The 14,709-nt window shown below is 39.3% G+C and overlaps 2 protein-coding genes across 3 annotated transcripts; one reads left to right on the top strand and one right to left on the bottom strand.

The window, feature by feature from the left end:
• The first annotated feature begins 200 nt into the window (after positions 1 to 200).
• Positions 201 to 1,679, top strand: LOC103990101 (transcription factor bHLH154). The gene is made up of 6 exons (XM_009409134.3): positions 201 to 554; positions 656 to 736; positions 819 to 884; positions 983 to 1,048; positions 1,134 to 1,184; positions 1,278 to 1,679. Exons 1-6 carry the CDS (start codon positions 348 to 350, stop codon positions 1,431 to 1,433), a joined length of 627 nt encoding a protein of 208 aa, XP_009407409.2. The 5' UTR covers positions 201 to 347; the 3' UTR covers positions 1,434 to 1,679.
• Positions 1,680 to 1,949: 270 nt separating this feature from the next.
• Positions 1,950 to 14,635, bottom strand: LOC103990103 (WD40 repeat-containing protein HOS15). 2 transcript variants are annotated; one of them, XM_009409136.3, is made up of 14 exons: positions 14,477 to 14,635; positions 13,551 to 13,696; positions 13,076 to 13,427; positions 12,095 to 12,192; positions 11,956 to 12,002; positions 8,396 to 8,546; positions 8,173 to 8,236; positions 7,037 to 7,195; positions 6,815 to 6,936; positions 5,438 to 5,512; positions 4,800 to 4,853; positions 4,652 to 4,725; positions 2,608 to 2,682; positions 1,950 to 2,503 (listed from the first exon to the last, which is right to left on the bottom strand). In XM_009409136.3, exons 1-14 carry the CDS (start codon positions 14,541 to 14,543, stop codon positions 2,284 to 2,286), a joined length of 1,704 nt encoding a protein of 567 aa, XP_009407411.2. In that variant the 5' UTR covers positions 14,544 to 14,635; the 3' UTR covers positions 1,950 to 2,283. The 2 variants fall into 2 exon arrangements, with proteins under 2 accessions (XP_009407411.2, XP_009407412.2); XM_009409137.3 differs by having other exon boundaries at positions 12,095 to 12,189.
• Positions 14,636 to 14,709: the final 74 nt, after the last annotated feature.

Below are 14,709 nucleotides of genomic sequence, written 5' to 3'. Positions count from 1 at the left end.
CCAGCTTTGACCGTCGGGTTTGACCAGCTCGGCTCACGCAAAGAACGGAAGAAACAAAAAGCGAGCAGAGCATGCGATGGCATGGTGAGGTGATGCCAAAAGAAGGTGCAGAAGCCAACAAAAGAAGGCCAAGGCTCGGAGCGCTCTCTCTCTCTCTCTCTCTCTCTCTCTTTCTACCTCCGCATACTTTCCACCACCTGCAGGCGCTCAGAGCTGCAGATCAAGCGTGTGAAAGGAACGAAGCAAGAGAGTGAGAGGAAGAGTGCTGACTTGATGACACTTTATTTGACTGACCCTTTCTTACCTACTACTGCTGCTGCTCTCCTCCTCCCCAAGTGTTGTACACAATGGAGGAAGAGAGCTTCATGGACGTGTTGCGGACCGGAGAGGAAGAGGACTACTTGCTCTCTCGCTACTCCTCTCTCTCTCCGACAGGGATGCTTTGTTTTGGCGAGGAGGAAGACGCAGTTTCAGCACTCCGTAGGGCTCCTCGCAAAGCAAACGACTCTTCTCCACCTCCCACCACCATCGATATATCCAAATCTCCGATCAAGGTGAGCCTGTCCCTCTTCTGTAGTTAGTTAGTCCTACTCGAGTCTAAGCAATGACCCAAGTCTTTGGTGCACGGTATTGCTTCCATCGATCACCTGAGAAGAGGGTGGGAAGCAGCTGCGGTGGAAGAGGGAGGAGGCGGAGAAGCGGTGTGACTGCAAGTGCTACTCCTGCCACCATCACGGTATGCTGCTTGATGAGTCATTACCCATCAAATTAATACAGCTTTGTGAAATGAAGCAATAAATAAATGCATGTGAGAGCAGGCGAGGAAGGAGAAGGTGGGGGAAAGAATCATGGCCCTGCAGCGGCTGGTCTCCCCCTTCGGCAAGGTAACGGCGATGGATGTCCTCCATCTCCTCTTCGTTTAATGGGGCGTCAAAGTCAAAACTCGGGATCTAATTTGACTTTGACTCTCTGCATTGGGCAGTCTGATACGGCCTCCGTTCTGCATGAAGCTCTGGAATACATCCGATTCCTGCACGAACAAGTCCAGGTGGGTGGGTTGAGGGTGTGTGATCTCCTCTCCAATTAATCGATGGATTCTTATCTCATGATGATTAATCGGGGTTCATTTGCAGGTTCTGAGCTCTCCTTACCTGCGAAGCCTGCCATCCTCCGCTGACTTGCATGTATGATACTAACAACAGGCACCATCTCTTATGTTAATGAATGAGGTTAGTACGCTAAATGGTTGTTTATATGTGGTGGTGGTGGTGGCGAAGGACGGGAGAGGGAGCGCAGACCTGAGGAGCCGGGGGCTGTGCCTGGTTCCGGTCGCGTGCACGGAGGACGTGACGAGAAGCAACGGCGCCGATCTCTGGTCCCCCGCCACGGGAAGTGGCAGCAGAGGCTCCTCCTCCTCTTCCTCCAAGCACTAAGCGGCAGCCTTTTGCGTCTTGAGCGGCTCTCCTGATATGTTTTGATTGATCCTTAGGCTGACAGTAGCAGCAGAAAAGGTTGTGTTTCTGTAACAGAGGTTAAGTAGCAGATAAGAAGCGTAAAAGGAGTTGCCGAGGAAAAAGGAAGTCATGCAATACATCAATGTTCTGTTGAGATGTCAATGAATTCAAATATCAGAAACATATCTTTCGAATGAGTACTTGAATGTCTACATCTTGTTTTCACTCCAATTCAAACAAAACGATGATAAAATATCTCCAATTTAATGACACATTGAAACAAAAAGAAAATATAAATTCTGATGAATGATATCGTAAACAATAATCGAAACGCGGTAATATCCAATTAAGACCAGAAATGAGGAAACTAACAATGTTGCAAGAAGATGACAAACTGGTGGAAGCCAAATGCTTCGTGTAGTTGAGCAGGAAGAGAAGACACTGCAGTTGCACATCCATTAGTCCATTGCAGCAAAAGTGTACAACACACACCACTTTAAAGAGTTCTCAAATGCAATTAGATGGCTGTCCAACAATATAACATTAGAACCACAGTGATAATTTGCGATCCCTTGTGATGCTACATGAACTAGTCGGCTTGTTCTAGATTCCTAAGTTTTGTTTGGAATTTACAGCAATCTAGCAATTCCAAGCTTTCGACAGGACCACACGTAACCACATTAAAGATGAGGCTAGCAAGAGAAACTATACGTGATCCTGGTGCGTTAAACACATGGGACTAAAAGCCTATATGACCTACTACTCACCCTAACAGATCTACAGTCATGAAACATGATAGCCTAATACTTGACATAATGCTTCCCTCTCCTTACATCCTGAAGTCCATAACACAAATGCTGCTGTTGGCAAAGCATGCTGCTATCTTGTCGCCTTCCCTGTTCCAGCATACTTCAAAAATGCCACCACGACCCTTGTACGTCTTCAGTATTCTCCCTTCTTTCACAGACCATATGTGCAGGGATTGATCCAGCGATCCGCTTGCCAGATACTCGCCGTTTGGGCTAAATGCAACCGAATATACAGGTTGTCTGACATTTACAGAGCCAAGAGTTCACGTAACATCAAATTCGGCTTGCCTTGATTAAATTACAGTTTTAGAATACAAAGTGTGCTCAAGGAGCTGCAGACTTACCTATGGCCATTCAGGCTGCACAGAAGGCGTCCTTGCTCTGCATCCCACAATTTAATTGTCGAGTCAAACGATGCACTGCAGAAGTTCCATGGTCACTGATAGAAGATATTCAACACATACTTTTCGAAAGAACTTGTACAGGAAAGCATAGTGTATAATATCTTTCAAAACCAATAAAATGGCTTTGGAGATGCTTGCCAAGCAATCTTTGTGAATTAAAGTTTTTCAAAAGCATTTGAAAATTGAAAATAACTTGTGAAGACACCATGAGACAGGTTTAAGTAATGAAGAATAGGCACATATGAAATATTATAGACCCAAAAAAGAGGTTGTGAAATGGTCAATTGTCCAAACAGCCAATAATCCTCCTCTGCAGCTCTGGCAGCTACTTGCTTGCTGCTTCATTGGTGTACCTTGACGTGCCCCTGTGGAAGCAACTGACTTCCTATTCTTAACAAAGGAGGGAGGAGATTGGTTTACAATATTGAAGGTAGGTGAGAAGAAGATCGTAATCCAGAGAGTTCTGATGTAGAAATGAATGACTAGATCCAATGTTTCAGTCATCTGGAAATAGCTCACCCACACCATAATCATTAAGAAACACTATGATGAATTTTTCTGTCCTCGTGCATTCAATCAACAATCCAACAAGTTTTGCTTCACCTTTGCTGGCAACAACTGTGCCATACCCGAATTATGATTTTCCTACAATCCATGTAAATTTTTAGAATTTATGGATAATGCCGATCAATCTGACAAATTCTCCAGATGCTCTCATGCAATGTTTGCAGATATTCTCCTAACATGATACCACCCTTGGAAATCTTTATTATCATCCTCTGTTGTGATAATGCGCCCGCTTGAACTACCCTCTAAATCAACAATGTCTTCATTTTTTTTTTCCAAGGCATCAACATATTGCTACACCACCTTTGGCTGCAGTATGTGGTTTTCTAGCCTTCATCACCATCAAACCTCTTGCATCCTGCATCTACCAGTCCTTGTATCTAAGAGAGTATCTTTCCTGTTATAAGTTGCAGATGGTGCATTCAAGAAGAGTCATCTTTTGAATAGTTATGTGACAAGATGAAGCAGCTTCACATTTGGCTGGAAAAGCTTAAAAAACCTGGTGCATCAGACCAAACAACAAAATGAAAGATTGGTTGATGAGAATGATGTCCCTTTTGGATTATCAGAGCAACCTACAGTTCCTATTCCTTTACCTTCTCCATGTTCTAAAGAATTTACTGGAGATCCAAATATCCCCCAACTCACCTCAGCCTGCTAGAAGTTAACAGTGAAACACCGAACTAGTTCAGTTCAGACTTTGCCGGTACGTATATCATTTTCAGTTACTAAAAAACACTACAAATGAACAAAAACCTTAAAGATCACAACACCCTCATGTTTTAGTGTGATCAGGGCTCAGTTTGACTGCTAAATCAAAACTCTCAGCTCTAAAGAACTGTGATGTACCCATACTCGATATGGATTTGTATCATCTGAACTGGAGAGAAGAGGAGATGCAGAGGAAACAACAGCAATACGACGAGGAGGATGACAAGGCAGCAGTGATGGAGGTGACAGCGATAAAACAGTTTTTTTTAGGACTATAAGATTATCATAAAAGGAAAGTTTTCTTTTATTTCTTGGTAGGGAACATATATATATATATATATATATATGTGTGTGTGTGTGTGTGTGTGTGTGTGTGTGTGTGTGTGTGTGAGAGCCATTAGGCATGCTTGTGAGATTGATTATTTACCTTATGCAATTAAAATTGATTAGTAAAGACTAATCAGCCACTTTCTTTCTAAATGGAGACCTTTTATCCTTGAAATGGAAAAAGCCTTGATTCAATTCATATCCTGTCAGAGTAAACCTAACCAAACATGAAAGTGTTCTGTGAGTGAATGTGATAGAAGAGATACCAATGCAAAGTTGATACCATCTTAATGCAAACAAATCTATAACAGGTAACCATCCTACCCAGAAGAATACTAATGCAAAGTTGATACCATCTTAATGCAAACAAATCTCTTACCTTGCAAGAACCAATTGTTGATTTGGGTTGTTTGTCCCCTGACCAGTCGGCCTCCATCTAATCGTATATATTTCCTGAAAATAGTTTGTCAATATTTCTGCATGACAACATAGAAAAAATGCCACAATTTAATAAATAAAAGATCAACCTTGCTATGGTCCTTGAAATCATGCAGACACTTATCCTGCTTCAGACTCCATATCTGCAAAAATTTTATGGAATTCACATAATCTCCTTTATGGTAATAATGCATCAATTCTTAAATTAATGTTTCATGGAATTCAACATGATAAACCTATTAACAAATGGTGGGGACACTAAATGCAAACTCCTAGGCATTAAGTTTCTGAATACAGATCCTTCATGGCTCAAGTAAATGTTCAATAGCTCGCGATAGTCTGACAACCATAGTGAGGCCATCAGAAAGTGATAAATATATTGGACAAAGAACAATCAGTTCAGCTAGTAATTTACAAAAAGAAAAGAAATGGGAGTTTTCAATAAGGATTCTCAAGTATGTAAGTAGAAAGGAACAACTATGCAACCGATACTGGAAAGGAAATAAAACATAACTGTTAAAATGACACCTTATAGCTTCTTAGATAAAGCTGCACAAGACTTTATAGAAAGAGAATGGAGAAATGACATGTGCAAAGTAAATTATGACAACCCAAATAGCCAAGAGACTACAGTCCATAAGAGGATAAACTTCTTTGCACAACTGACAAATATTTACAAGTGAGATTATGCTACAGAAAAGGATCCTTTCCTAACATGCTAAGTTACCTTTGCAGTCCCATCATCAGAGCATGAAGCCAACAATGAACCAGTCGGATCCCACTTGATAGCATTTACTTCTGCCTGAAATGGAAAGAAAGACAGATTGATTTCACCCAGAAAGAAGGAATTATAATGTATCACATGAGAATAACGGAACTTTCATAGTAGGTATATACATTGTCATAGTATGGTGAACTTAGAGGAGAAACTGAAAATAGTTATTGAGAGAGCATGGAAGTTATTTGTACAGGTAAAAACAGCTAGATAGGAAAAGAGAGAACCAATCTAGCTAGGTGTTATCTACAACAGTTCAGACAGAATTTGATATGGAGGATCTCTACACCATTATAGCATTAGCATAGTACCTCATCTGGTTGAAGCAAACAGATGGCTTAACTGCTTAGGTAGTTCGCAAAAACAAAGCTGACCCCAAAGCAGGTGCTAATTTGCATGACAACCTTCCGTTTGTACTCTTACATAAACATGTTCTATGACTACAACCCAATGACACTCAGTTTTAGGAGAAAAGTGCTAGGATCAAAGAAAAATAGCTTCATAATTAGCTGTATTGCCAAGAAAGCAAATAAAATATAGAATTCCAGTGAACTAAGCCTCCAAAATCTAAAATGAGCACTGAAGATTAAACAAATTGGACAGATCAATGCAACAAAAACAAATGTGAATGAAAAATTGCATAAATGGTCTTGGTTCTTATGACTAACTTCAACCTCAAAAATAAACCTTATCATACAGGTAACTGATTGTGACATAATACATGCAAAAAACTGAAAGGATTCAAACAGTAAGAGCAGTACAGTGGTATTCCAGACAATTTATCGACCTATACTGCCTGGTAGCACCAAAATAAATAAAAATTCCATGGTTAGACCAGTATATACTGGTTCATACATACTGCTCCGACCACACTTTGAAACCTCGCATGCACATAACAAACCTTGCATTTGAAAAGCTCAAAATGAGTGTTAAGAGTCTCGAAGATATTGCTTCGTGAAATAAATGGTCATTTAGTTGTACCAAATGAGCCAAAAGAAAGTTTATTAAAAATCAATATTACAACTTATTTATGCTTGTAAGGAATGGTAGTAATATTTCCTTTCCAACAAAATGAAATGTTCATGCCAGTAACACAACCGTAGCTACTGAATTTTGGGTATCATGCACCAACTCTAAAAGTTCCAGCTGAACTGTTTAGCATTTATTTTCTTCAACTCATAATGGAAGGGTCAAACCATAAATTCCATCATTCTAAGGTGTTTGGCACAATAAACAGACAGCGCACAATTAAGATGCACTTACCACTATTATTAAAGACAAGTGCAGAGGACAGACCATAAAAGGTAAAGTTATGACTATAGGACTGACCTTATGCCCAGAGAAAGCTTTAACAGGGTGAGTCTCGCCAATCTTGCAAACATAGATCATAGTGTCCGTAGAGCACGTTGCAAAACTATAATTATTTCTCCAATCAACATCAAGTGTTGGAGCTGGAAAATAAAAAGAGATGAAGTATGTCAGTATGATCTTGTTTAGATGGTGTTACTTCAAAGGTCTATGCAAAGTGGAGTCCAGTTAAGCAACAAATACCTGAATGATATTCAAATTGTTGCTTACATTCCCAAGTCTTTGTATCCCACACAATAGCAGTTTTGTCAACACTTCCACTGAGGAGAAAATCACCCTTCTTGTTCCATTTTAGCGAAAAAATTGGTCCCCTATGTTTAACTAAGGTGTTCCTCAGTTCTCCTGTTATCATCCACAAATCAAAATCCTAAAATTTTATATAAAATCCAAATATGGCTTAACACAGTTATAAAATATTCAGCATGATAATTAAGAATATTATTTTAATGATTTCTTTTGATTCAATTAACCTTTACTCATATTAAATAGCACATCCTCATGCCAACAAATCAAGAATGACACTTATAGAAGTCTCGGAAACCATACCTTTGAATTTATTATTTAAAGAACTGGAGGAAGAAAGAGTTTATCTCGTCACCCCACAAAGCCCGAGTAAAAGAGGCATTTACAGCTTCCAAATTACAAATCTTAATAAATAATAATAATTTGTCCGACCTGTATTACACCCATGTAGGATTCTAGGACACTAATTAAACTGGAAACAGGTCTCTTTTGACCTACTAATTAGCTACTCAAATTCAATCGAAAAATAATAATCTGCTAGCGCTAGGACTCAGCAACCCTTTTCAGTCGTATCCTTTCCTCTCAGAATTTTACTTTGGATAGTTGGATAGATCTTTCCCACTCAAATTATTAGGCTGACCTTTGCTTTCACCCTTTTCTATATCAAGAACTCTTTATTGAGCCAGAAAAGATTTCTACAAGCTGGACCAGGCCTTTGCCTTGCTTGAACAAAGTCCCCGCTGAACTGGGATACCATGAACTGTGCAGTGTAGTGTTTCTACAGCTGACAAATAGGGTTGTACCAAAGTTATCCGAGCCTCCATAAGTAGTTGGCCAGTGTGATTTTTGGCCAGAATTGAACAAAAGAGGTCAGGGACTGATCATATGGAAGTTGATTGCCCAATCAACTTCATATTGAAGAAGAGAGTAATTTGGACTCCATCTGGCACCTAATTTGGTTGCCCAATCAACTTCCACAACAATTAGAAGGTGAGATGAAAAGCATAACCTTAGAACTTAAGCAGAAAAGATCAATAAGATAAAGATACATGATTAAAGAGCATATAAATACTCACCATCTGGACTCCATATTCTTGCTTGCCCATCATAGGAACCAGTAGCAAGTAATGTACCTTCACCCTGTGTCAAAAAAAAAGATCTTAGAACTGCAGCATTCCTCAAAGTGAACCTTTATGATCAAAGAACAATGAACTGTTCATGATAGAAGAGAAAAAATGAGTGTAACTGCCTGAAGTGAAATGCCAAATAATATTGAGTTCTACAAGAAGTGAATCTCACATTCCAATCTAGAGTGGTGACATCCTTGCTCTTCTCATTAGTTCTGCCCTTAAAATGCTTCAGGACATGTACATTTGGAGGTAAAACCTGCACATCTTTACCGCAAGGACCATCAGGAATTTTCCAAATTCTTGCAGTTGAATCTCCAGACCTACCATTTCAAATAACACTATCATATAAGATGTATAAGACCTTTGTATAACTCAAAAAAAGACCAAACAAAAGAGTTAAGTGACGTCATAAGGTGATATGACGAGATGGTCCATGTATAGTTAATAGTCAGATTTAGTTCAAGCCTAACTCAATATGATGAAAATTGGGTGTACTGTATCCCATTTTCAGTGAAGTGCTCATTCTTGCTACTTGAGCCAATTAATTAAATCTATAATTCTGATTTGAGGCACTTAATTCTTCAATTTTCCAGGATTTTTAACAAGGATAAAATAGTAAATAAAATGTATTAGCTGAGTGGCATTTAACTATTGACTACCTAATACTAATGGTTAGGCACTTAGTATTCTATTTTAAGTAGCTTGCTCCAAAATTTGAGTCCAAATCAAAATTGCCAATTACCAGGGTTTGTCATACGACCTGTACCACCCTCTACCGGGGGATATCATAACCTAACCTCGTATTGGGTGATACGAGGTCTATACCAGGCAATAACAATCAAAATCAAACCATTACCAACCTGTACCGATCATTAACGCTCGGATTTCAATCGTTACCGATCAAGGGCAAAGATCGCCCTATTTCAAATGGTCAAATTGAACATTTGAACCATAGGAAAAGGTTTTTAAACCCTTCCCTCCCCCCTCTTTCAACTCATATCACTCTCTCGATCTCTTCAACTCTCTCGAACTTATTCTCACTCACATCTCTCTCATTTTCACATTTTCATTCTTCTAAACTCAACAAAGCTACAATTTGTGGATTTGATCAAATTTGGAAAGATTAAAAAGGAAGATCCCCCTCGGTTAAAACATGGCGAAAGGAGTTGCACAACATCGAGTCAAACTGCTTGAGGAACTAAAGACACCCAACCGTCACGATCATCCATCCAAAGTGCAAAAGCAAAGGCAAAGGGTAAGGCAGTAGCATCAGTCGCACCATTGGAAATAATCGAGTCGGACGACGAAACACCTTCTCAATCGCATTCAACAACCCGCTCAGTCCAGAGACATGACAATGACGTGGATAACAGTGCCTCAACCGATGATAGTGACGATGTCGAGGAGTCGATGGTTCCATCTACATAATTTGAGTGCGATGCATGGACCGAAGAGTAGCATTTCACACATGCCACCCAAGATTCAGATCATGGAACTCGACGAGGTACTAATCAAGTTTATACACGGAAGGAGAAGAGGAAAGGAATAGATGATTTTGAGCAGATGCAACGAAGTCTACACGACATAGACACAGAGCGAAACTCATCCAATTCATAGTCGTTGTGTGATAGAGAATCTTGTGACCAACAATAGTACGGTGATAGTTCGTCATACTTTTCTGAGCAGTAGTACGGTGATCGATTTTATGATACAGAACAATAAATTAGTGGTGAAAGTAGAAGTTCTAACATTCTCTATGCTCCGCACCAATACTTGCCACATTCGTCCTTGTCTCAGGAGCTACCTTGGACATATGTGATTTACGACAATCAAATTACAACCATCACCACATTGATGAACCAATGACATATGGTGCATCAGTATACTATACCGTGGGATCAATTTCATAATTGGGTGTGACAAACACATCATATTAATATACAGATACATAGGATCGAGGACCCCGATCCACCGCCAGTGGAGTTCATTCGTTCTTTTTACTGGTAGAACAAGGTATATCTATCGATTGATTATATAATTCGTTTGAATCTTAAAGTTTAAGTTGTTTAAAAAATAATCTAACAATTCAAATCATTTCTTTGTAGATAATTCAATATTAACGAAAGGACGATCCGAAATGTACCACAAAGCTACTCCTCAAAAATATATGTATCACTATTCTTTCCTAATTTACATTATTTATACTAAAATTATACTAAATTTATATTTATTTTCAACTTAAAAACCCTAATCTAATTTTTTTTCTATTTTCAGATATTTTTGGAGCTATTTTCGATGATTTTAGGCGTACCGTACTGACGCATGGTCGTTATATCGATATGGATCGAAATTGCAAACCTGTCTAATTAGTTATACAATCGCAGCAAACCAATGGATTAGAAAATGAGTGAGTTACCTAATTACATTTCCCTTTTTTGTTATTTTGAGTCCCAATTAAGGTAGCAACAGAACTGGGTTCTATATGTCACAAGTGGGAGTACTTGATGATAAAACAAAACAGTTCTCCTCTGTTTCTCTACTTTCCTCTCTTGTCCTAGTCACTCTCTAATGTTCATTGCCTCTTTCCCTCCACTGTCTACCTTAAACAGTCACTAATGATGTTGTTTTCTTCTTAATAGCAAGGCTAATTCTTCAGATTTCTTGGACAACAGATCAGAAATGGCAGGTTTAGAGTGCCCTTTATTTTGTTTACATCCAAATCTCAGATCATGTAGATCAGCATCCAAATGTACCTTGGCCATATCAAAATGATTGAATCTGCAGAATGACAAATCATTATATCAATAACTTTTTCCGCATATTGATGGATTTCAGAACCATGGTAATGTAAAATCAGGAGTTTATGTTAGACTTCATAAGCAATTAGCTCTAGTAACAATTCAATTCCAAATAATGACTACTTTCTCTAGACAACACTGGACAAAAAAATAGTTTGCTCTAAGAGATGCATTATGGCAAAAACATAACAATTTAGGGCAAAGAATCATGGCAAGATATTGCGATTAACAAGGAACACCATTTCTGTAGACATCACTGGTTGGACCGATATGTACTGGCCAGTACCGGTGTAAATACACATGGTACACCAATAAGTAATGGTGACTCGAAGATGAAGAAGAAGAAGGCAAAGAGGAAGGGGCAGTGGGGGAAGAGAAGGAAGGGGGAGAAAGAGAAGAGAAAGAAGAGGAGGCAATGGAGGAAGAGAAAGAAAGAAGAGGAGATAGTGGAGGAAGAGGCGGAAGGAGAGGAGGTGGTGGAGGAAGAAGGAGAGGAGGTGATGGAGGAAGGAGGAAGAGGAGAAGGAGAAGAAGAAGAAAAGGAAGCACATCCATTGGTGGTGTACGACAAGTGGCAGGTGGCGACAACAAGCAAAACGCATGAAGAGGGCTCACGACCACAAGCCCTAAAGAGTCTTAATTAATTTTTTTTTAATATATCTTTAATGGGTTGGAGCGGACTAGCCGCAATGAGGGTGATCCGTGTACCAGTTCATGCCCAAACCGGCACATACCCCTCATTTTGTACCAGTCCGGACGAAGAACATCCTATGGGGATTAAGAATATGGGATAGAGATAAAATATTTATCCTAGTATATACCATAATCAAATACAATTTCTAGCTCCATGCAGTCATTATAACCATTACAATGGTGTGACTGAAAATTTTATAGCAAGCTCATCTCTATGAGATAAAGATCAAATCTTTACCCAGACGCTAGGAGAGAACCTGCTGGGCTCCATGCACAAGCAAAGACCTAAAAGAAAATATAAATGGCTCGATTAACAGAGGTTAACATGATAACAAATTAAAAAATACAGAATGCTAATTATATCTATGTGACCAGACCTCAGAACTATGTCCTTCCAAAATGGTCACCTCAGAGCGTGAGATCTCACAAGCCAAAGATTGAGAGCTAGGGGTGATATCCATTTGCTCAGGTCCTACTAGGATAAGAAAGCAAATTAGTTAGTAGTATAAGAAAATGCAAGTCACTGATTTGCCAACAAATATATATACATATCTAAACATGAACACATATAAAATGCTGCCAAAAGACATCCATCAATAACAACCATTACATCCAAAACACAATGTCCCAAATATTTGCCATCAGCTACATGGATTCTTTCCTACTAATGAGCCCTACTTAGGAAATATCATTTGACAAAGTAAGAGTACTTTAAGCTTTTTTTGATTATTTCTAATAATATTTTTATATATCTCCCTCTACCTCGCCTCACACCATTAATCATAAGATTCACCTTGTGTAACTGGAGCATCTAGAAGTCTCCTTTTGGATATTGACCATGTCGATAATATCTTGATTGGTTTTCCCTCATTTTTTTCTTCTATCTAAACTATATCTAATTGTCACCAAATGCAGTACCAAAAAACTATGTGATGCTTTCCATTTTGGCTTTCGGTCATTCAGCTCTATGCGATCCTCTCCGGAATCAGATAACTTGTATATGCCTGTTTTTAGTTATTTTTGTGTACACAACTTGTAAGGGGTGTGAAGTAGTGTTGTCAGCCCCACTTTGCTTTTGGTGGCATTTTTGTTGTGTTTCTGTTTTATAAAACTTGCAAACAATGTAGGCTATGCCGGCATCGCTTGGCATCACAAATCTCAGGAACCATTTTTACAGGGTAATTGTGAGGTACATGAACATCTTACTAAAAAGCAAGGTGAATGAATAAACAAACATTTAATAATATCCAAATGCTAAATAACATGTAAGTTTGGTGCAATACTATGAATACAACTATTTGATTTATGTTGTTCATATGGTCATATGTCAACTCAAAGAAATATCAAATATAGATTACCTCTAGAAACTTCATGCTCATCAAGCTTAGTCTTATCTTTGGACTCCACGTGTTGCTTTTCCTTTTCCTCCTCCTTCTCCTTCTCTCTCTCTTGTTCATTATCCACTTCCATCATTTCTTTTTCCTTCTCTTGAGCTGCATCTCTGTCTTGCCTTTCTCTCACTCTCTCGCTTTCAAATTGTTGGTCTCGATCTTGAGCAATCATGCTATCTTTATTTTTGTCCTTATCACATTCCTTCTGAACTTTCTCTTTCTTCTTTGCTTTTATGATTTGCTGTAGTTCGTTGACATCCTTTGTGATGAGATCCAAAGGTTGTAGAAAAGAGAAGTCATCGTCGGCATCTACATCAGTCTAGCAAATTTCAAGAAGCAGAAAGACTAATGAGAAGATTCTTATGCATATGTATTAAAAAATTAATGATGCAAGATAGAAAAGGGAAAGCAAAAGGCAGATTGTGGCGAAGGAAATATTTACATTATCCAGGTTAGCTTCCAGCTCTATATACTGTAGACCTTTCTGTACAAGTGTAATAAGAGCACCTGGTGGAACTTGATTCCCATCAATGGCACATTTGTTAATCCCAGCCTCATATCCTAAAGCAAATGCTGAATGAGTCAACCCTGGTACAGTTCATACAGACCCATATTAGCAGTTGCATACAAATCAGTCGTTCTTACAAACATGAAGTTTAGAACCCAAAAAGGGCAGCACTCATTAAAGAAGGTAAAATGTGAAACACAACTGCTAATAGGATGTAGACCAAATGAAACTTCCGTTATAAAAAACAAGCAATATAATCAGACACTATATCAACTAAGTTAGACCAGAAGTAAGCATCTCTCATAATGAAAAATGAACTTTCCTATCAGGATATCAATATAACAGGTGTGATTTTCCTGAAAAATTCCGGTCATCAGACGGAATTTTCTCTTAAGATTAGCAGTTAGTTGCCAATGGTGGTAAATACGACATGCTGCTTCCAAGTTATCATGGATGGGAAGAATGGGAGTGGGAATCTGACACAAAACTTGGCTCTCCTGGACGGAAAACCCCAAATGGGCATCTAGGTCACTTCGATTATGAGTTACGCATATATGAAACAGCAAAACAACTGTTTCCATAAGCACGAAAAGATCACGAACCACCATGCCCTAATGGCCAAAATCTACATCGAATAAGAGGTTTCCAAAGCACCAACTTTTTCCGTTTTCCGCACTCAGCGGAAACATGTCCTAGCAAAGAAAACCCACAAAAAAAGGCACCCCGAACTCTGGTAGCACCAATAGGGACAGGAAAAGAAATCAAGAATGGATCCAAGGTAGCAAGGGAAGAGAAACAACGACCAATCCCGGCGAACGAAGAAGACGGAGATCGAGGGGGAAGGGGAAGGAGGGGGTGACCTGATTCCTGGAGGTACCGGAAGACGAGGTAATTGAGCTCGGTGGAGGTGATCGTCGAATGCGTCATGGAAATCTCCCCCGCGCTCGCACGGCCACGGACGGACGACGGAACCTCTTCGGTCGAGAACACGGGCGTTGGGGTTTATTTACTGCGGCCACGGCGTGACTCGGGTTCGGGGTCGCTCCTTTTATATTTACCGGGTTCAAGGCAGTAAGTAATCGGGCTGAAACCC

The sequence above is a fragment of the Musa acuminata genome, chromosome BXJ3-6 (assembly GCF_036884655.1).
Source record: "Musa acuminata AAA Group cultivar baxijiao chromosome BXJ3-6, Cavendish_Baxijiao_AAA, whole genome shotgun sequence".
In the NCBI taxonomy this organism is placed as follows: Eukaryota; Viridiplantae; Streptophyta; class Magnoliopsida; order Zingiberales; family Musaceae; genus Musa; species Musa acuminata.
The sequence above is the reverse complement of the archived record's forward strand: the minus strand, read 5'-3'. Positions and strand labels throughout refer to the sequence as shown.